At 32.3% G+C, this 20,022-nt stretch overlaps 5 protein-coding genes, 1 long non-coding RNA gene and 1 other non-coding gene across 7 annotated transcripts; 5 read left to right on the top strand and 2 right to left on the bottom strand.

Annotated features, from left to right (window-relative positions):
- The first annotated feature begins 201 nt into the window (after positions 1–201).
- Positions 202–418, top strand: LOC128395860 (small nucleolar RNA U3). The gene has a single exon (XR_008326737.1). It is a non-coding gene; the product is annotated as a small nucleolar RNA U3 (small nucleolar RNA).
- Positions 419–619: 201 nt separating this feature from the next.
- LOC128395453 (3-phosphoinositide-dependent protein kinase 1-like) lies at positions 620–3,900 on the bottom strand. The gene is made up of 3 exons (XM_053355882.1): positions 2,744–3,900; positions 2,371–2,515; positions 620–2,287 (listed from the first exon to the last, which is right to left on the bottom strand). Exons 1-3 carry the CDS (start codon positions 3,207–3,209, stop codon positions 937–939), a joined length of 1,962 nt encoding a protein of 653 aa, XP_053211857.1. The 5' UTR covers positions 3,210–3,900; the 3' UTR covers positions 620–936.
- A 134-nt stretch (positions 3,901–4,034) lies between these two features.
- Positions 4,035–8,678, top strand: LOC128395451 (smoothened homolog). Its single transcript, XM_053355880.1, has 4 exons — positions 4,035–4,696; positions 4,872–5,758; positions 5,863–5,971; positions 6,073–8,678. Exons 1-4 carry the CDS (start codon positions 4,296–4,298, stop codon positions 7,553–7,555), a joined length of 2,880 nt encoding a protein of 959 aa, XP_053211855.1. The 5' UTR covers positions 4,035–4,295; the 3' UTR covers positions 7,556–8,678.
- A 776-nt stretch (positions 8,679–9,454) lies between these two features.
- LOC128395474 (D-aminoacyl-tRNA deacylase-like) lies at positions 9,455–10,616 on the top strand. Its single transcript, XM_053355903.1, has 5 exons — positions 9,455–9,610; positions 9,686–9,776; positions 9,831–9,933; positions 10,016–10,148; positions 10,221–10,616. Exons 1-5 carry the CDS (start codon positions 9,568–9,570, stop codon positions 10,337–10,339), a joined length of 489 nt encoding a protein of 162 aa, XP_053211878.1. The 5' UTR covers positions 9,455–9,567; the 3' UTR covers positions 10,340–10,616.
- Positions 10,617–10,988: 372 nt separating this feature from the next.
- LOC128395450 (GATOR complex protein WDR59-like) lies at positions 10,989–15,914 on the top strand. Its single transcript, XM_053355878.1, has 6 exons — positions 10,989–12,034; positions 12,164–12,379; positions 12,550–12,638; positions 12,738–14,723; positions 15,004–15,094; positions 15,168–15,914. The coding sequence occupies exons 1-6, from the start codon at positions 11,767–11,769 to the stop codon at positions 15,728–15,730; spliced, it is 3,213 nt and encodes a 1,070-aa protein (XP_053211853.1). The 5' UTR covers positions 10,989–11,766; the 3' UTR covers positions 15,731–15,914.
- A 169-nt stretch (positions 15,915–16,083) lies between these two features.
- Positions 16,084–17,168, top strand: LOC128395471 (protein lin-7 homolog C-like). Its single transcript, XM_053355899.1, has 2 exons — positions 16,084–16,534; positions 16,643–17,168. The coding sequence occupies exons 1-2, from the start codon at positions 16,210–16,212 to the stop codon at positions 16,927–16,929; spliced, it is 612 nt and encodes a 203-aa protein (XP_053211874.1). The 5' UTR covers positions 16,084–16,209; the 3' UTR covers positions 16,930–17,168.
- A 94-nt stretch (positions 17,169–17,262) lies between these two features.
- On the bottom strand, positions 17,263–19,174 carry LOC128395480 (uncharacterized). The gene is made up of 3 exons (XR_008326663.1): positions 18,137–19,174; positions 17,507–18,025; positions 17,263–17,399 (listed from the first exon to the last, which is right to left on the bottom strand). It is a non-coding gene; the product is annotated as an uncharacterized LOC128395480 (long non-coding RNA).
- Positions 19,175–20,022: the final 848 nt, after the last annotated feature.

Raw genomic sequence — 20,022 nt, 5'->3', positions numbered from 1 at the left:
ATTCGATTTATGTGATTAGTTGATTCAATTTTCTAATTTTAAACAGAAATAAATGTTTTTACAACTATTAAGAATTAGAATTGATTGAAAAGAAGATTTTGATTGATTTAATTAGTGAGAAAACTATTGTTTTAGAAAAGAACTGTAATTTTATTGTTACACTTTTGAGTATATAAGGGAGAGGAAAATCTATGGAAAGTTAAGATCATACTTCAAAGGATCATTTCTATAGTATGATTGGGACGATTCGTTGACAAAACGAAGTCCAACTCAGCCACGATGAAGATTTAAGGAGCTTCTTCCTGAGCGGGAAACCGAGTGTTCACCATTGACTTCGGTCTTTTGGCGACTCTCATTGATGACCGTTCCTGCCTGGGGTAACATCCAGGTGGGAGGGGATTAGCTCGATCTGAGTGGTAACACCATAAAATATAATTCAAAAAGTAGAAAGCATTTCAATCAATCTAAAAGGAATAATAATTTTTTTTTCTTTTGATTTTGATTTTCCAAATTGGAATTTTAAAAATTAACTCCATCAATTAGATTCTTATTATGATGATTCTTTCTTATTTCGAAATTAATGTTTTGATAGTTTTATGTGGAATTTTCAATAATTCGATTTTAGTTTTTGAGCTTAAAAGCTCATATTTTGTTTAATTGTTTCTTTTTTCTTTGCATTAGTTAAGGAAGAGTAGGAAATCTTATTGTTTAGGACAATTTTAAGAGAAAGATAAATAATAGAACATGATTTATGAAATCGAAAGAGTTTGGAGAGAGAGAGAGAGAGAAGGCAATTAATTGAAAGGTAATTTTTTTAGAGGGGAAGAAGATGATGATCACGATGATGATGATAGTAGTTTAGTAGTAATAATAATAATAATTAATCAATAATTATAATATTAAAGGTTTTGCTTTTATGTATAAGAAGAGTTAATCTCAATGTTTAAACCATTTTAATCCAAATAATCCTTTCTTTTTAACTCTTTCTGGATTAGAATTGGATCTAGAGTTTTCTTTTTGTGATGAGCTATTTTTATCATCATTCCTTGAACTGTAATTGTTTTCACTTCTATTACTTGTTGTTGATATACTGTTATTGTAACCGGTCTTTTGGGAGGATGAGGCAGAGGAGGAAGATGGTGATAGTGTTGAGTCAACCTTATCGAAAGGAAGGTCAACTTTCTTTGGATTGTCTGATAGACCGAGGCCCAATAAAAGACCTTCATGAAGACCTGGTTCGATATCGTCGTAGTTTAGGCAAGATATTCTAGATTCTAATAGATAATCTTCTCTATCTAGATATCTAGTTAATGGACTTTCTTCAAGATATAAGGTTGACCATCTTGTTTGTGGATATGAAGTTGATTGGCTATAGAAACCAGATCCATGGTGGTTAGATGAGAGTGGAGGTGGTGACATTGTTGGCTTTATTTTCCCTATTGTTGTTGTTGTTGTTGTTGTTGGAGGTGATGGTGATGAAGTGGTTGTTGTTTTTCTTGTTGTTGTTGAGGTTGATGACAATATTGGTGGTGATTTTTGCATTCTGTTTGTTACTATCACTTTAGGTGGTTGAGAAAGTTCAGTAAAAAAAGGATGAGCTCTTATTGATGGATATGAACCAAGGGTGAAATCATCTGAAGCTCCTAGACGTTCACATGGATCAACGATGAGTAATGATTGGATTAAATCTTTAGCTTGTGGATTAATTTTATCCTCTGGAAAAGTTAAATTAACGGCAAGTATCTTTTGAAAGATGAGGAAATCTGTTGCATCATTAAATGGTGGATTACCAACTAACATTTGATAAATTATACAACCATAAGCCCATAGATCTGAGCTTGTGAATGCATTTTTGTATTTAAGCATTTCAGGTGATACATATTGAGCTGTACCGACAAATGAATTACTCCGAGAGTTACGCTTATCATTTTGTTCACGTCGCGATTGTTTCAATCGCTTTGACTCGTCCTCTGAACTGTTTATTTCATCTTTAGAGATTTCTTTGTTTTCGATACCATCATTGTCATCAGTCTCTTTATCATTATCATTATCATTAACATGTTCTTTTTTTTCTGCTTCATCCTCCTCTTCTGGATCATTTTTATCTGATTCGGTTAGTCCATTTTTAATTGCTTCTTTACTTCGAGATGAGGTTATCCTTTTCCTTTGATTAGAATCACAGTTATAAGGTTTAATCGATGTCGTGCTTCCTAAAAAAGCTGATCCGAAATCGGTTATCTGAATATGTAGTTTTTCATTTAAAAGTAAATTCTCAGGCTTTAGATCTCTGTTTGATAGAAAAAGAGAGAAAAATAGATTAGTATTCAGAACAAGAATTTTGATAAAATAAGTTAAGGGTTAGAAAACTACCTGTGTATTATTCCCAATTTGTGGAGATACTCCAAGGCAAGTAGAATCTGAGCTGAATAGAATCTGGTACATTCTTCGTTGAAACCAGATAATTTATTGATGTATGTCAACAATTCTCCTCCTCTGGCAAAACTGAGTCCAAAAACTAGAGTAAAAGTGGAAGAATAGAGAAGAGAAAATAAGATATCAATTAGTCAATCAGAAAGGTAGTTAAAGGAAAAAGAAACAAATGTCAGGGGAGAAGAAAAAAAGAGAAACAGAGTAATTATATAGATGGTAAACAGAGATAGACACAAATAGATAGAATTGAGGATATGATGATGGTGAAAGACAAAAGAAACAAAATCGCAAAAGAAAATAACAAGAAACTCACATAACCGGTAAGCGTCTTGGAAAGAGAAATGCAATCTGATGAAATAGGGACTTGAATGTAAATCCAATAGATTTAGAATATCTTTCTCCCTCATGATTGCTTTATCCTTTTTCTCTTTCAAAAGTTGCCTTTTCTCACAGATTTTGATTGCATACTTTTGTTTGGTGTTTATATCAACAGCCAAGGCCACCATGGAAAATGAACCTTCCCCAATTAGACCGATAAACTTAAAATCTTTTGCACATTTTTTTTTAACCGGAAGATTATTAGTAGACTGTGAATTCGGTGTTAATGTTTTATCTGTTGTTGTTTTTGTTGCTGATGAAGATGATGATGGTGATGGTGAAGTTACGGTATTATTAGTAGAAGTTATTGTTTTTGTGTTATTAGAAGATGATGTTAACAATGGAGGTGATGATGAGGATGAAATGACTGCTGTTGGTGGTGAAGATGATGAGTTATTCATTTGGAGTTGTTGTTGTTGTTGTTGATTCTTTTACTTGTGTTAATTTTGAGAAATTTTCAAATCAAATTCTCGAAAGGTTTTTGGTTTGTAGAGATTGAATTTAAAGGGCCAAAAACACTGGAAAGAAATTACAATTCATATAGAAACAGGTAAGCCGGTAAAGGTGAAAATGAAAGAGTAAGATGAGAGAGAGGTAAGAGAGATAGAATTGATTCTAAAATAGAGAAAGAGACAGATAGAGAGAGAGAGAGAGAGAGAGAGAGAAAGAGAAAACAGTAAACAGAAAACTGTAAACAGAGTGAGAGAAAGAGAGAAAAGATTCATTCATTCACCCATAATAGAATAAGAAATCAGATCAAAGCGAAGCTGATGAATAATAAAAGTAAAGTAAAGCACAATCAGAAAACGAAATTAACAAAAACAAAACACTCAAAACTCAAACTTATCAATTATAATAGAAATTGATTAATCAATTCAGAAACAAAATGAATTAAATGTAAAGATAGCGAAGGTAAAGCCAAGTCAATGGAAGCCGAAAATTGGCTAGAAAAGAATAAACCAAAATGAAGCTTAAAGTTGACAAAGATTCTTTTCTATTCACTGCAAAACAAAAGTGAGAATAAATCTCTCTAAATAATAGTAATTAAAGTTAATTATCAACGGACGAAATTAAATTAAACAACAATAATTTAAAAATCTCAGCGAGCAAACAACAATCAGCTTAATAGTATCTTTGGATCGAGTAAAAGTCAAAAAGATCCATTGGATCAGATCTTCGATTAATCGATTAATTTGTTTCCGATTGTTAAACAAAAACATTTTCATTTTTATTTTCTCAAAGTTTTGTTTAGTTTATCAACTTTTGTTTGTTTTATTTTTTTTTCACCCATTTAAATGAATTAGTAACAATTAATTTATTTTTTATTGTAAATTTGTTACATTCATTGGGTAATCAAGAAACGATGAGAGTTTACGCTTATCAATTTGATTACTTTTCCTTAAAACCTTAGCTGTTTATCTTGTACCTTTTTGTTTGTTACTCCAACTTTGGTTTTTTTTTGTTCACTATAATTGAATTGATTCATCATGGATTTAACCAAAATCACATTACTCTTTTTGCGATTTGTAATTTTCAAATTGTTTCTAACAATTGGATTTGTAATTTGTGACAACAATCAACAGTGTCAGAATATTACCCAATGTGAACTTCTAGAAAACACTTCTTGCTTGGCTGTTACTTTACCTTATAGAGCAACTAAAGTTGGTTATTTTGTTGGTGGTAATTCATACGACAATGAATACAAAGTTAAACAATATCTTGCTAAATGGAGAGTCTTACAAAGTGTACCTCGTTGTTGGACCTCATTACAATCATTTCTTTGTACATTATACCTTCCCAAATGTGATAATGATCGTGTTCACTTACCTTCCTATGATATGTGTAACTCAGCGAGACACAATTGTAAATTTATCGAAATGTACTTTGGGTAAGAATCAAATTGATTCCATCTTCTCCGAAACTCTCTCTCTCTCTCTCTCTCTCTCTCTCTCTCTCAACCTTCTCTGCCTCTTTCTCCATCTAAACCTATCATTAGCTTGAGTATTTAATTTCCATTTCTTATTTTTTCTAATCTGTTTTTTTTTCTTTCTCTCTTCTTACAGACATGATAATGTGCCACCATTTCTCAATTGTAGCCAAAATTACATGAAGTCCAATTGTAGTAACGGTTATCAAGATTTGAAGTTCAATTCTTTCTCAGCAAAATGTAAATATCCATTAACACCCACAGATGACAGCAATATTTGGTACCCAGGAATTGATGGTTGTGGTTTACAATGTGATTTATCATTAATATCAACGGAAGAACAGACAAATCTTCAAAATATCATTTGGTATGGAGGTTTAAGTAGTTCACTTGTACTTTTTATTTGCTTTTTCACCTTTCGAGTTGATTGGAAAAGTGCTGATCGTTATCCCTCGGTGGCAGTTTATTACCTCATTATTTGTCTAATCTTCCATAATCTTGGATGGATGATACAATTTTTTATCTCAAAACAATCAATCGTTTGTCGACTTGACAATACTCGTCGATACAGTGAATCTTCATCACCAGGATCTGCATCATGTCTCATTGTTTTCTTTCTCATCTACTATTTCTCAATTGCTGCCGCTATTTGGGTCGCTGTTTTATCCTTCCTATGGTTTCATAAACTTAAAGTATCAAACGGTAATTTCAATGATCTAATTGAAAGGAAACGTCAACCCTTTCATGTAGCTGCTTGGAGTGTCCCTTTTGTATTATGTGTTATCATCATTTGTATCAACAAAGTTGATAGTAGTCCAATGTTGGGTATTTGTTATGTTGGTTTTGACAATCCAATTATGAGAATAACTTTTGTCCTAATACCGATAATCTCATCTATTTTAATCAGTGTCTTCTACTTAATTAAAACCATGCTCGCCTTGATTAAAGCAAAATCAATTGCTGTCTCTCATCTTGATAAGAGACGAAAACGTGACACCATCAACAGATTACTCTCTAGATTAGGTAATTAATTGCAACAATTTACTTTCTCTTTTTTTTCTTCTCGCTTACAATTCACTAATTTTTTCATTTTCTTTTTCTCTTGTTCTTTTTTTTTCTTTTACCAGGAATCTTTTCGATATGGTTGATTTTAGCCTTAATTGGAACTACTTATGCTCATATACTAGAATACTTGAGTTCCGACAAATGGAAGCAAACTCTTGACAGTCGTGTATTGTAAGTTAATTTAATTGTTCCTTTTGTTTACACTTTCTTTCAATTTATTCTGTTTCCTAATAATATTTACTAATTACCGTGTTAATTTCAATTATTTTCAGATGTGCATTAGATCTGATACCTGTTTTCGCCCCAAGTAGAGCAAATGAATGCGAAACAAATGTCTCATCACCGAGTCTGCTTCATGTAAAAATCCATCTAATCATGGTACTAAGTTCTGGTTTTAGTATTGTTATTTGGTTACTCACTCGAGCTTCGTGGGAGGCATGGAGAAGATTTTTCCTGAAAAAATGTGATGCATACATAATCGGCCGCTCGGGACGTAAACACAAGATGCTGGCTAAAGCTTATACTTGTGGTAACGCTGCTATTTACAATCAAGAATCACTTCATGGTGATCCGGTTGATATGAATTTAACCTCTGCTACTTCACAAGAAATTTCAACTGAATGGGTTAATAATTTACCTAAATTTATTCAACGACGAGCAGCTATAGTTAAACTTAACAATGCTAATCATTATCTACCTCGATACAGAAATTATACCAATAATAATAATTCATCAGCCTCAGAGATTAGTATGCAACAAGGAATGTCTATTGGTTCAATGGTATCTAATCAGCAATCACTTGATTCGCAAGTTAGTAATGATGGTACCATTTATGATGCACCAAGACATCAAGTAAGACGAAAAACTAAATCTGAACGTGTTCGTCTCTCCTCTCGACTTAATCATGCTCTTTGGAGGCGAAGAGGAAGCGACTCATCAATACAAAGTAATAATCTTGCAGTTGTCGGTAATTTGGTCCGTCAACATGAAGGTGTAACTCGAGCAACAAGTACCGGTGATTTACAGTTACCCGGTCCATCAATATTACCCACTGTGTGTAACTATCTACCTCCCACTTTTCCCTTACCTGCACCATCATTTCCACATCCTTCCGGTTATCCTGTTATTTCACCCACAGTTTCGGTAATTAGTAGACCGAGAACTGAAAAACCCTCTTCTAATCATCCCTTTACTCATGGGATGTCTCAACAAGGAGATTCACTTATTAATCCTTTACAAGAGAGACGACGACCCGATAGTCGTACCAATGGACACAGTGTTAGTCCACCAAATGACCGATCAGCATCACAGCAGAATCAAAATCTAGGAGTAGGATATCTTAATTCATTTAATTGCGCTGTGCCCATGTCAGGTCAACCATTAGGCTCTTTTGCCAATCCAAATCTTTTGGTCAACGGTTGTGGTCCACCCAATGGATTACCCAATTATTATGGTTTCCAAGCTCGAACACCATTCGCTCAACACCAACAACCAGCACCATCAATCTATAATTATTATCCATCAATGGTTCCTTGTGCACCTCCATTCACAAATGGTGTCAGCAATTTAGGTGATTTAGCTCGTGCTCGGGAAGCTCTTCTACCCCTTGTGACCGGTGTTGACACGGGAAGTGAAAACGGTGATTCCCTTTTCAGGCCAATAATAATCTCAGATTCAGAAGGTTTTACCGATGGTGGTTTTGGTCCATCAGTAAGTCGTCCTGCCAGTCGTTCAGCTCATCGTTTTGCTAAATAGTTCAACTTTTATGCTCAAAGAAAAACACTTCAAATCAGACAATCAAGACAAAGAAAGTGATCAAAGATATTGGGATAAAAAAGCAAACACAATCAAGTTGATCAACTTTAAACGCTCAATTAAATTAACCAGTGCTCAAGAAAATACGACCAGTACTTAATTGTATTCATCCAATTTGTGTCTTCCTATTCAACCATCAAGATCTTTCCTTTTTGTTTAATTCTTCATTTAATTTTATCGTATTAGATTGATATTGTTTGAAACATGAAATTGCACCAACAATTAACTGTTAACCATGACATTAACAGTTATTACATAATTAAACATGATAATGTCATAATCATGTTAAAAATTTTGTTTTTTATCAACATCCTATTTTTAAATTTATATCTCAATTAATATCGTTGGTAAATTGTTTCAACATTGTCAAATTAACTCAGACAAACCATTTTGTTAAATTAGTTGAGATTTCCGTTTATAACTGCAATCTAAATTTAAACTAATTGTTTGTCAAGTTAATCAACTTTCAAAAAAACTGCCTTAATCTTTTGTCTCTTTGATTCCCTAATTTATTGTTTAATTACCAAATTTAACTTAACAACTTTATCAATGATCGATGTTTCCAAAACGAGTGAACTGTATTCAATTTAATTAGTATTTAGTTAATTGATTGTATTCATATTGACTTGTTAGTTTTACATTTAATTTTATCAATTTTAACTATTGGTTAAATATTAGCAGAAAATAATTGTTAACAATTACAAATACTCACAAGTCAACAAACGTTTGATTAACTAAATAGTAATATTAATTATCCTTTTCAAAACTGTTACCATACATGAGAATAGACCAAATAATCAAGGTTAATTGTGCCTTTAATTTGCTAAGTTTTTTTTTGTATAAATTTCTATTGATTAATGTACTTCATATTTATCGCAATTAGTCTTCTAAATTTAATCATCTTGATTAATTTTCTCTCATTGTATTACCTGGCGAATCCTCATCATCTCCATCATCACTGATTTTCTCAGATTCTTGATTTAATTGCTCTCTCTCTCTCTTTCTTTCTGTCAATAAATTTCTACCAATTACTTGTAATTAAATATCAGAGTTTTTGAATCGCGGGCCCATGGCTATCTCTTTGTTTTCATTAATACAAAACTAATTGAATTAATAGTTAATCATTTTATTTGGTTGGGAAACACAAATCAACAGATCAACTGGAACAATTAACAAGAGTAATAATAGATTTTCAGAAAACTTTGAGGAAAAGTTGATTTTGTCTTTCAAAGTTCCATAGATTTAAATTGTCTCTGCCAATCCATATCTATTTACGATACCAAGTGATCGAGTTTCATTCGTTTTAATTGGGATATTCTTTAATTACTGATGATTGTAGTTGGACTGAAAAGGAAATTCAGAACAACCCGATAGAATTTTCATCTACTAATATTTAATTCTATCTCATTTAATAAAGAAATCGTCTCAGTGGTTGAATTCACTGATTTTCATCTAAATTATGTAAAAATGATGAAACAATTTAATCTTTCATAACAAATATCTAAATGATAACAAAGGATAACCAAATAATAATGATGGCCTCAAGTTTATGGATTGACGTTAATCTGATAAATCCTCCAATCATTGGAGTCAAATTCACTATCCATATTTGTATTGTAAACGGAATGATTAGTAATTAACAAAAGTTAATTGTAGATTAGTAGTAGATAAAAAAATGGATGCACTGAGCCACGAAAGAGAACCAAAATAAAAGAGAGATAGATTAGATGAAATTCAGATTCTCGATTCCAATTATTGTAAAAATTAATATTATCATTTAAAAAGATAAATGAATATCAGTTAATTATTTTATTTGGAATTTGAATTTGCTCTTTGAAAAAAGCGCCTTCAGATTCACCGAAATGTAAACAATAGTTTTCTTAATCGGTTTCATGTTCATGGGATTTCAATTGATTTGCTTACTTTTGATTTCTAATTAAATTGTTACCACAATGAAAGCGATCGTTCAAAGAGTGGCCTCAGCTTCGGTGACGGGTAATTGTTTCTTTCTAAATAAAATGGTAGAAATGTAGCAATTAATTGAATTGATTTTTGATTCTCTTTGATTAGTTAACAATGAGATCATTTCTGAAATTGGTAAAGGAATTTGTGTTCTCGTTGGTTTATCTAGAGATGATTCGGTGGCCGATGTTGATTATTTGTAAGTTTTTTCCATTGTTTTGACTTGATTGTTAATTGTTTTCACTTTATTTAGAGTCCGTAAGTTGATCAATATGAGGATATTTGAAGGTGATGATGGTAAAAAGTGGAACCTCAGTGTTAAAGATAAAGGTTACGAAGTCCTTTGTTGTAGTCAAGTAAGAGTTTTTTGATTCTTTCATCATTTATTAATTTCTATTGATCTTTTTATTTTTATTCCTTCCTCAATCACTAATTTAGTTTACCTTGTATGCTTTAATGAAAGGTAATAAGCCTGATTTTCATCAGTCAATGGCACCAGATAAATCTCGTGAATTGTATCAACTTTTTGTGGACAAAATGAAGCAAAATTATAAACCTGATCTAGTCAAAGGTTTGTTCAAATTATACATCCTACTGATTAAACAAAACAATTTAACTACAATTGAATTAATCCTGTTTACAGAGGGAAGATTTCAGACTTTTTGTCATGTGAATATTGTCAATGATGGTCCTGTAACAATTTGCTTGGAATCGCCTAAGGCCAAAAGCTCAACTGATGAAATTAAAGATAATGATTCTTGATGATGATGATTCCAAATTCAGAATTATATTAATTCAATCATCATTTTGTACTTTTCAAAGTTCATCACCAATCTCTAATAGTTAAACAGACAAACCTCAATATGAAATCACAACAATTTGATTGATTAATTTTCCGTAATTTCTAAAACAAAATGATTGATTGTGATAAAATTGAAATGAAAAAATTCCGATTGACATTTTTTTCATATTTCGCGCGAAATTGTAAACAAAATTTTCAACTAACAATTAATTGATTATTAAACCAATTTGAACTTTACTGATTTAGAAAATCGATGTTAATCTAATCACTGAACTTCATTCTAGTATTAAAATTAAAATTTTCCCATAAATTGTCGATTCAACGAAACTTTAAAGTCCAAATTTCTAGAATTTCAAACTTTAAGGTTAAAGAATTAAAATTTTGATTAATTATCAATAATTAGATGAAATGGACGATAAAATAATTAAATTTAGAACTTAAATTGTTTAGATTGATCAAGAGAACGATAAAAAAAATTGAATCACAAATTCGACCTTAAGAAAAGCGATTGTTAATCAACATCAACAATTTAATTTTCTTTTCGTTTTTCCTTCTGTTGATTTTTTCTTTTTTTTCTTCTCTGCTTTTGTTTACATTTTTTTTTCTTTATTCTCTCAGTTTGATTTTCACTCTCTCATCAACAGTTTTATTATTTCTCTTCTAAATGGTTTTATTTTTCTTTCTAATCTAAATTGTATTGTGTTTATTTCTAAATTTGAAGTTAATCACGTCATGTAACAATCTGATTATTTGATTAACCATAAATTCATATCTCAGTGAATCTGTTTTCAATTTGCTTTTCTGTTTTTGTTGCTTCTTCAGCTGAGTTTCTGTCTGTATTTTCCTGTCTCTCTCTCTCTCTCTCTCTCTCATTTACTCTCTTTTAATCTCCCTCATTCATTTTATTAATCCATTAATATGATCGGGTCAAAACATTTAGTCTCCTTCTTTTATTTAATTTGATTGTTCACTTTTTTTTATGTTATATCATCATCACAATCAATCCTTACTCTTGCTGATGCTTTTGTTTTGACAAAAGGTTTAGAGTGACAATTAAAAAGGATGTCCGATTCTCGTCTTGCTGGTGATTGTCAAGTTAATTGGACTACTGATTTATTAGGAAATTGTTCATTTCTCTTGTTTATTATTGTTACTAATTTCACCGATTGTTAATGTAGATCATTTTTTGACAATATCTCTTTCCTTTGTCTTCATTTGTCTCTCTTCTCATTTCTTCCCTCTCATTTCTATCTATCTCTTTATCTTTCTTTTTTTCTCTCTCTCTCCTTGTATATTTTTATAATTCATTTGAAATTTCTTTCTGAAACCTGGTGATTCCTGTTGATTTGGTTAACATATTTTGTGTCAATCGAAAAGCCAAATCAAAATGTCTACTCGATGGAGTAATGAGAAAGTAACTGCTGAACATAAAGACATCGAAGCTGATGTTATGTGTATCCATTCAATGGGTCGTTATATTGCCTTATCCAATCCAAGGAATATTTATATTATCGATATTGACAATCCATCCAAAATCGCCCGATCAATTGCCCGATCTTCCAAATGGGATGTGACCGCTTCCGAATGGAGTCCACACCAAACCAGCCTCCTAGGTCTCAGTTATTATCAATATGTTGCTGTTTATTCATTTGCTGGTAAATATCAATGACATCGTCGGATCATTGACTTGACGTTAATTCTTCCTGTCACCTAAAAAAACTATTAGTTTATTCATGTTTATTGTTGTTCCATTTCATTAATTTCCATTTTTCTTCTTTCGATAGATGTTAATTCAGATAAAGGGATTGTCAGTGATACCCGAAGATTCCAGCGAAACCCTGAACCTGAAATATTGTTGAAAGGACATCGACGAGTTGTGACCGACTTTAATTGGGCTCCGTTCGATCCTAACATTTTAGCATCATGTTCCATGGATACTTTTGTCTATGTTTGGGATCTCAGGGAGCATAGGAGACCCTGTTTAGGATTTTCATCCGTTGGTAAGAAATTATTTGAGGATAATGAGGGGGAAACAAAGAAAATACTAAAAAGAATCAAGGTTATTTTGTTACTATGGGTCTTTGTTTATCCTTCTGATTTTGTTTCCATTTCTATTTCTTAACCACTTTATGATCTAACAATAGACAAATTATCCTTTTCTCTGCTTCAGTTGGCCCGAGTCAAGTCAAATGGTCCAAATCGGATGAGAACATCATAGCAACAGCATTAGAAGGTGATATTAGAATTTGGGATAAACGGGTAAGCAGAACAGAAAAGAAAGAGAAATAGATCTCAAATAGTTTTATCAATTTATGTTTTTAATGATTATAATCAAATTGTTATGTTTTCCTTTTGCAGAAAGTTGCCAATCCTGTTCACTATATTTCGGCTCATGATCAACGTATCCATGGACTTGATTGGAATCCTTATAATGGTTCACAATTTGCAACCTGTAGTCAAGATTGTACAGTAAAATTTTGGGAACTTTCAACTGTCGGTCAACAAGATCCGGTCATTTTATCGACAAAATTGCCTGTTTGGCGAGCTAAGTTTACCCCCTTTAGAAATGGTCTAATCACGGTTGTTGTACCTCAACTTAGACGAACGGGTGATATTAATTCACTTTGGTTATGGAATACTAATAATCTCGAGCAACCAGTTCACTCTTTCTTTGGTCCAACCGATGTAGTTATCGACTTTGGTTGGCGTTGGAGGCCAGATTTGGGTGCTGCCGATCTAGTCACTTGGTCCAAGGATAGTACACTTCGTATCTGGTCTGTTGATAAGCCGATTCTTTCGTTATTTAATGAAGTTAATCAAGATGATTCCCTTGAATATTCACCAGCTGAGGAAGCTGAAAATAGGAATATATTTATTTGTAATACAATTAACACTGTTCCCCAAGTACAACAAGAGAGAAGCGACTCCATCCGACTGATAGACGATAATGTAGTGCAATACACAACGAATGCCGATCTGATTGACCGGGGTAATACCCCTGATCGTGGGAAAATACCTTTATCGGATATAAACAATTTAGCCAAATCCAGTGAATCTAAGGACGTTGTCATTAATTATAAATCAAAGTCATTTTCACCTTCATCAACTAAACCTCAAAATTATAAAACATCAACAGTTGAACCAATTTCATCTGGATTACTCACTCCACCTGATCTTCAAGAAGAATTTGCTCTTATGAATTTGGACAATTATCAATTTACTAGTTCTAATTTAAGAATTGAAGACTTTAACCCAATCAAGCGATACTGTATTGTGAGCGTTGAAACGGCTTTCAAATCTGGTCTACGAGTTAAACTTAAAGTGACCTTTCCAAACTCTTATCCCAATGGGATAGCACCAACATTTGAGATTCTCGATGAAGGTGAATTGGAGAAATCAAAACGAAATGAGATACTACGTATTCTTATCAACACAGCATCGAAACAAGTTAAACAAAATCGACCTTGTTTGGAATATTGTTTAAGAGATTTTGCCGCTTCTTTAGACCGAAAAGCTCATCTTAATGTTAGTTCACTTCCAAACAATCCAACCAACACTTCAGAATCAGATTATTCAACTCTCTATGGTAGTTTCCACGATGCTCAGGTTCCTTTTCCTAAAATTTGCGGAGGTCGTTTTTGTGGAGCTGATTTATTAGTTTGTTTCGGGAAAATGTCCTACTTTCAGCGAATCAACGATTCCAATGATCATACACCTCGAGCTTTGTCAGATCTTTCTGCTTATTTACAGACTAACTATCGTCCTCTCGCCCCAATGCCAGTTAAATCATTTGATTTCGGCTCGTTCAAAGACAATTATTCAATATCATCATTCCCATACTATTATGGTGATGACTTGAAATTCCGTCGATTTCAATCCCAAGGAAAGGAACGTTCCTACATATCGTTAGCGTCGATGCGCTGTGGTCCAATAACGATTTACAATGCATCCGAATTGATGCCTTGCAGTCGATCTCTAGCAGAAAAGTATATTTTTAATTATCAAAGTAGAATTGAAATGTGTAAGAAAAACGCAATTTTGGCTCTTGAAGAAAGTCGTAAAGATCTTCACCAAACCTGGAATCTTGCGACACTTTCTTGTGATCCAATTCTCGCCTACACTTCTCACGATCATCTTAACATTGACGCTCCTTGGGCAACTCATCCTTTTGGTCGGAAAATGATTCAATCACTAATCGATTATTATCTTAAAACTATGGGCGATGTTCAAATGGCCGCAATGTTATGTTGCGTTTTCTCATCTCGATGTGAAGTTTGCGGAAAAATGGGCTGCCTACAACGAAACTGCTCTTCTGATTACGACTCAAGTCCCAGTAGTTACGGAGTAAGTTAATTATCCTTTCTAACCTACATCCAATCAAGAGTAATTCATAAATCAATTAACATTTATCCCCATCATCAACTAAATCATAATCTTTTCTCAATCTTTGCTTAACTTTAGCTGCCCAAAATTTTCAGAAAACTATTGAAGGTATTGAATCTTAAACTGATTCTACTTTTATTGATCAATTTAATTTCATCGATTCTATTTTATTTTCATTTCTTTTTTACTTCTTGATTGTAATTTAATTCTGGCGATTAACTGATTGTGCTTTACTTTACAGCCTGGTGAATCGCCATATCACACAATTTCAGGACAATCAACCTCAACTACCACACCGGTCGTATCAAAAATAGCTGATGAATGGAATATAAGTAAGTTAAAGTCGAGAATTTTTTGATTAATCAGATTAACTAATTGTTCATTTTCTTGATTCTAAATTTGCAGTTTCAGCGATAAAAAACTTCAAAAGAAATCGTTCAAACTCTTGGAGTGATTTAGGTGAAAGTGAAGCTCCCTCATCACCTTATTTTATACTTAATTCAAATCGGATGAACGAGATAAATTTACTTCGAGATCAACGGGAAATTGAAAAGACTCACATGTTTAATAAAATGTTGGATCCACAATTAAACCTTTACTTTGATTGTATCAAACAAATTTACGGTGATTTGTTACTTCGTTGGGGTTTACTTGGTAAACGAGCACAATTAATGAAATTTGTTCAAGAAAATTTTAACTTTCAACAAGATGACTCTTCTTTACGATCAGTTAATTTTGCTTCAATTTGTCAACATTGTTCAGTCAAGTGTTCAACATCATCTTCAAGTCAATGTAATCAATGTAAAAAGTTAAATCTTAATTGTTCCCTATGTAATATATCTGTTCGTGGTTTAGTCACTTTCTGTCATCTCTGTGGCCACGGTGGACACACCGAACATATATTCAATTGGTTCACCAATAACGATAACTGTCCCACTGGATGTGGATGTAAATGTGTTTTAGAGTAGAAAACAAAAACTAATTTCATACAATAACTACAAAAATATTCCCAATCTAATCATGAGAACTAAATTTATATTAATCAATACCAATGATCAACTATCATAATTATGATATTTTTTTTATTCCTTTGTAAAAACTAGCACATTTTGATATTAAAGAGTATCACTAACTTAAAGTATAAATGAAAAATTTTCCATTCTATCCTATTTTCATACTTAATATCACTCTAAACAATCAACAAACAATTAAGGAACAATTAACTCGATTCGAGAATTTTTTTTTCAATTCTATACACATAATAGTCGATAGATAGCAGCACTGATTTGTTTTCTTTTTTTTCGAGATTTTTTTTTCTCATCAACATAAATATTTACCTTTGGTGTTTTGAATGTTTTCTTGATTAATTAATTGTTTTTTTCTTTTCTTTTGTTTTATTGGAGTTTTAAGTTGATTATATTTAGTGTATTTAGAATCAATTTCAATCATGGTCTCACCTGGAGAGGAACTTAATTTGGAGAGTGATATTAAAAGAGCAGTTGAGTTACTTGGGAAGCTTCAACGGACCGAGTATTCTGTCTGGATGGGTTCCGATGTTGATCAGAATAAATTGGCTGCTCTTCAGAAGATTTTGGAATCTGATTTTTTCAATGCAATTCGTGAAGTCTACGAACGTGTCTATGAAACTGTCGACATCACTGGTTCACCCGATATCAGAGCCTCTGCTACAGCAAAAGCTACGGTTGCAGTGTTTGCTGCAAGTGAGGGTCATTCTCATCCCAGAATTGTTGAACTACCAAAAACTGATGAAGGTTTGTATTTAAATCTGACTGATGAGTTAATCTGGTCCTTGATTCAATTATCACTTACCTGTGTGTTTTTATCGTTGTTTTTTTCACTCTCTTCTCATTGAATTTCAGGTCTTGGTTTTAACTTGATGGGTGGAAGGGAACAAAATTCACCAATTTACATTTCACGAATCATTCCTGGTGGAGTTGCCGATAGACAAAGTGGCCTAAAACGTGGTGATCAGTTGATTTCCGTCAATGGGGTAAATGTAGAAGGTGAAGATCACGAAAAGGCTGTTGAACTTTTGAAACTTGCCCAAGGAAAAGTGACTCTGGTTGTCCGATATACACCAAAAGTATTAGAAGAAATGGAAATGCGATTTGACAAACAACGAATGGTTCGTCGAAGTAAAAATTAGTTACCAAACATTGACCATTAGCGCGATTGAGACCAATCAAAATGACCAAATCTGATTAATTCCATCATCCTCGCCTCTCATCTCACGTTTTTTTTATTAATCACCAAATCCACTGTCACATCAATTCTTCCAAGTGAATCAACGTGAATCAATTACCTTTACAATTAACTCATCCTCCTTTTCGCGTGTATAGTTAATTGTCAAAACACTTCTAGATTAAAAATCAAATTTTCTAACAATCTTTTTCTCAAGTACGAACCTTAATTGCGTGTTAACCTTTTGTTTCTACCAAAAGATGTACAATAAATTATTCTTCACAGTAATTAGATAACAATTACTATTTATAGTTACCTATTGTTCATTGTTAATAACTGAATTTAAATTGATGAAAAAAGACCAATGTAATTATTAGAATGGTCTCATAATTCATTCATGCAAATCAATGGAATGTTTAATTCATCAAATTACATCTGAACAATTAGATGAAAAATAGACATGAATTGCAAGCAATGAAGAGAATTGATTAATTATATGAAACATGATTAAATTATTCTCATCGATAATTTAATGTACATACCCGGAGATTCTTGATGATTCGTTTGATGTTTGTCTCTAAATCGACTAAATTTCCTAAGTAATTAATTTGCATGGTAACAACACTTAATGGAAATAGAGAGTAAGATTTTGATAGTATATTATTAATAAACTATCGTTAATAGTTACTATTTAATAGATGATGATTAGAGTGAAAGCCTCACTCACTCAAGGAGGTTGTGATGAAATTAGAAACACAGAGAAAAAAATTAAGTTAATCAATAACAACAATTCATAATCTGTTCTCACACCACCACCTGATTGAGTGAGGAAGGCTTGATGATGTTGATGATAAATTGAATCCGAATGTTGAGAGAAAGAGAGAGAAAAAAATAAAAAGCCAAAGATCAACGAATGATTAAGTTAATTGCGATACTACTGTTGTGAGAAAACAGTTAGATTGATTCTCATGGTGAATATGTATTGAGAGAAATAAGAGAAACCATTGACAAGCAAAGATAATTAATAAACATTTATGATGATCATCAATCGAAAAGTGGAACTGTTGAGAGAAGAGAGAGAAAAACAAAAATTCAGATAAGTTAATTATCTTATTAAAATATCAAGGTGAATAGAAGAAGATAATTAACAAAGGAGAACAATTAATAATTACCCATAATTGCGACAGAATAATCAGACACCATTTCACTGTTGAGTTTCCACTTCTGATAGAAGATATAAAATGAAGACTATTAAAGATAAATATAGAATTGTTTACATTAAATTAGTAATAATTAAGTGTAAAGATTGAAATTACATTTGATTAACTTAAATTAGAAGATGAGAAGTTAAATCACTGAGAGTATGGAAAAGATAGAATCAAGAATAGGAGATGAAGAGAATGTGAAATTAATGAAGTGAACAAAACCTCGGGTTGGAACAGGAAAAGAACCCAAAAGAAGAAGAAGAAAAAAATAACAAGTGAATTATTATTCTAATCGTTGATGAAAAAAGGATAATGACATGGATATGAATCGATAGGAACTATTCAAATGTTTAGGTGGGATCATCATGTAGATTAAACATGGAGATAAGATAATCGATTACAAGGTGTATTCACTTTAACAAAAAGCTAAAATTAACCAAATGATTAGTGATTAGGATGTTTATTGGTGGGAAACACAACCGATGAGAATCAAGTGGAGACTGAAAGTCGAAGAGACAAAGAGAGAATATGAGTCAAGGGGGAAAATGACATAGAGAATAAAAAATTAGAGGAACAGGATTAAGATGTTTATTGGACAGTTGAAATTAAGTAAATTTTGGTTTGCAAGGGCTTCCTCTTTCTTCTGGATCATCTCTCATCATCATTCTAATCATCATCCTTTTCTCTCTCTCTCTCTGTTTTTTTCAATCTCATTCTCTCCCCTCTCGATCGGAGCAAGAGCAAGAGCAAGGATTTAAAAAGTGATAGGCGAAGAAAGATGGTTAACATTTGGAAGAGAAACTATGGAAGATGAAGAGAAAAATAGAGAGAGAGAGACATGGGTGAAGATGATGAAAGGAAGAAGATGATGAGATGGATGATAATAATACACAGAGAGATCGAACCATGGTTTATGAACAGAGAGTAAAGGGAAAGTCTGATGGTGAGAGAGAGAGAAAAAGCTGAAAGTACTTTCAGGAATAGGAGAGGGAGAGAGAGAAAAAAATTGATACTAACTTGTAAGGACTCCATAGACACCGAGAAGATGAAGATGAGGATGAGGATGAGGATGAGAAAGCATAATGATGATGATGTATCACTAATATTACGAAGATGGTTGTGATTATGATGAACAAAAACTAATGTCAGATACATTTACAGGTTTACTGACTTACTAGAGATTTATTGAGATTGGGATAAAGAGAGAGATCGGATGATAAGATAATAGAATAAATTAATCTTTTCGCTTGGCATAATGAAGAACAACAATTAAAGATTGAACAGTTAATTAGTTGATGAGAACAAATAAAAAAAGAAAAACTGTAATATAATCAAACCAGAAGAAAAAAAGAAAAAAACAACAAGACTATTAAAGAGAAAACAAAGGAAATGTTAGACTTGGTGGAAAAGAGAAAAGAACAAAAATTGTTAGAAATAAAAATATTCTTTTCTAAAATTGATATTCTATTCCATTCCAATAAAGGTTGATTTTTTCTTCTCTTCCAAAGACAAAATGAACCTCAGCAAGATTGCCCACTGGTCAAGAGAAAAAGGTTAAAAGTCAATCACTGAATTACTTTTGTCCGCAGAGTTGAAAGGTAACATAAGTGATTAGAAATAAACAATTGAACTATAACTGGATAAAAAAAGGATAAAGAATCAATTTTGATTGTTGGAAGCACAAGGGAACGAAGACAGAGTGTGAAAGAGACGAAGAAAGAGGAATTAGGGTGAGAAGAGAGAGAGAAAGATGATAAGAAAGAAAAGTGAATAAGTCGATCGATAATCAGCCTTTTCTATGGTTACTTTCCAATTGTATTCGATAGAGAAGAGGAAGAAGGTCAATTCGAAGA

This window comes from Panonychus citri, unplaced genomic scaffold (genome assembly GCF_014898815.1).
Source record: "Panonychus citri isolate SS breed McGregor unplaced genomic scaffold, ASM1489881v1 Contig00141, whole genome shotgun sequence".
Taxonomy (NCBI): Eukaryota; Metazoa; Arthropoda; class Arachnida; order Trombidiformes; family Tetranychidae; genus Panonychus; species Panonychus citri.
Note: the sequence above shows the minus strand (reverse complement) of the source record. Positions and strands in the feature narration are given on the sequence as shown.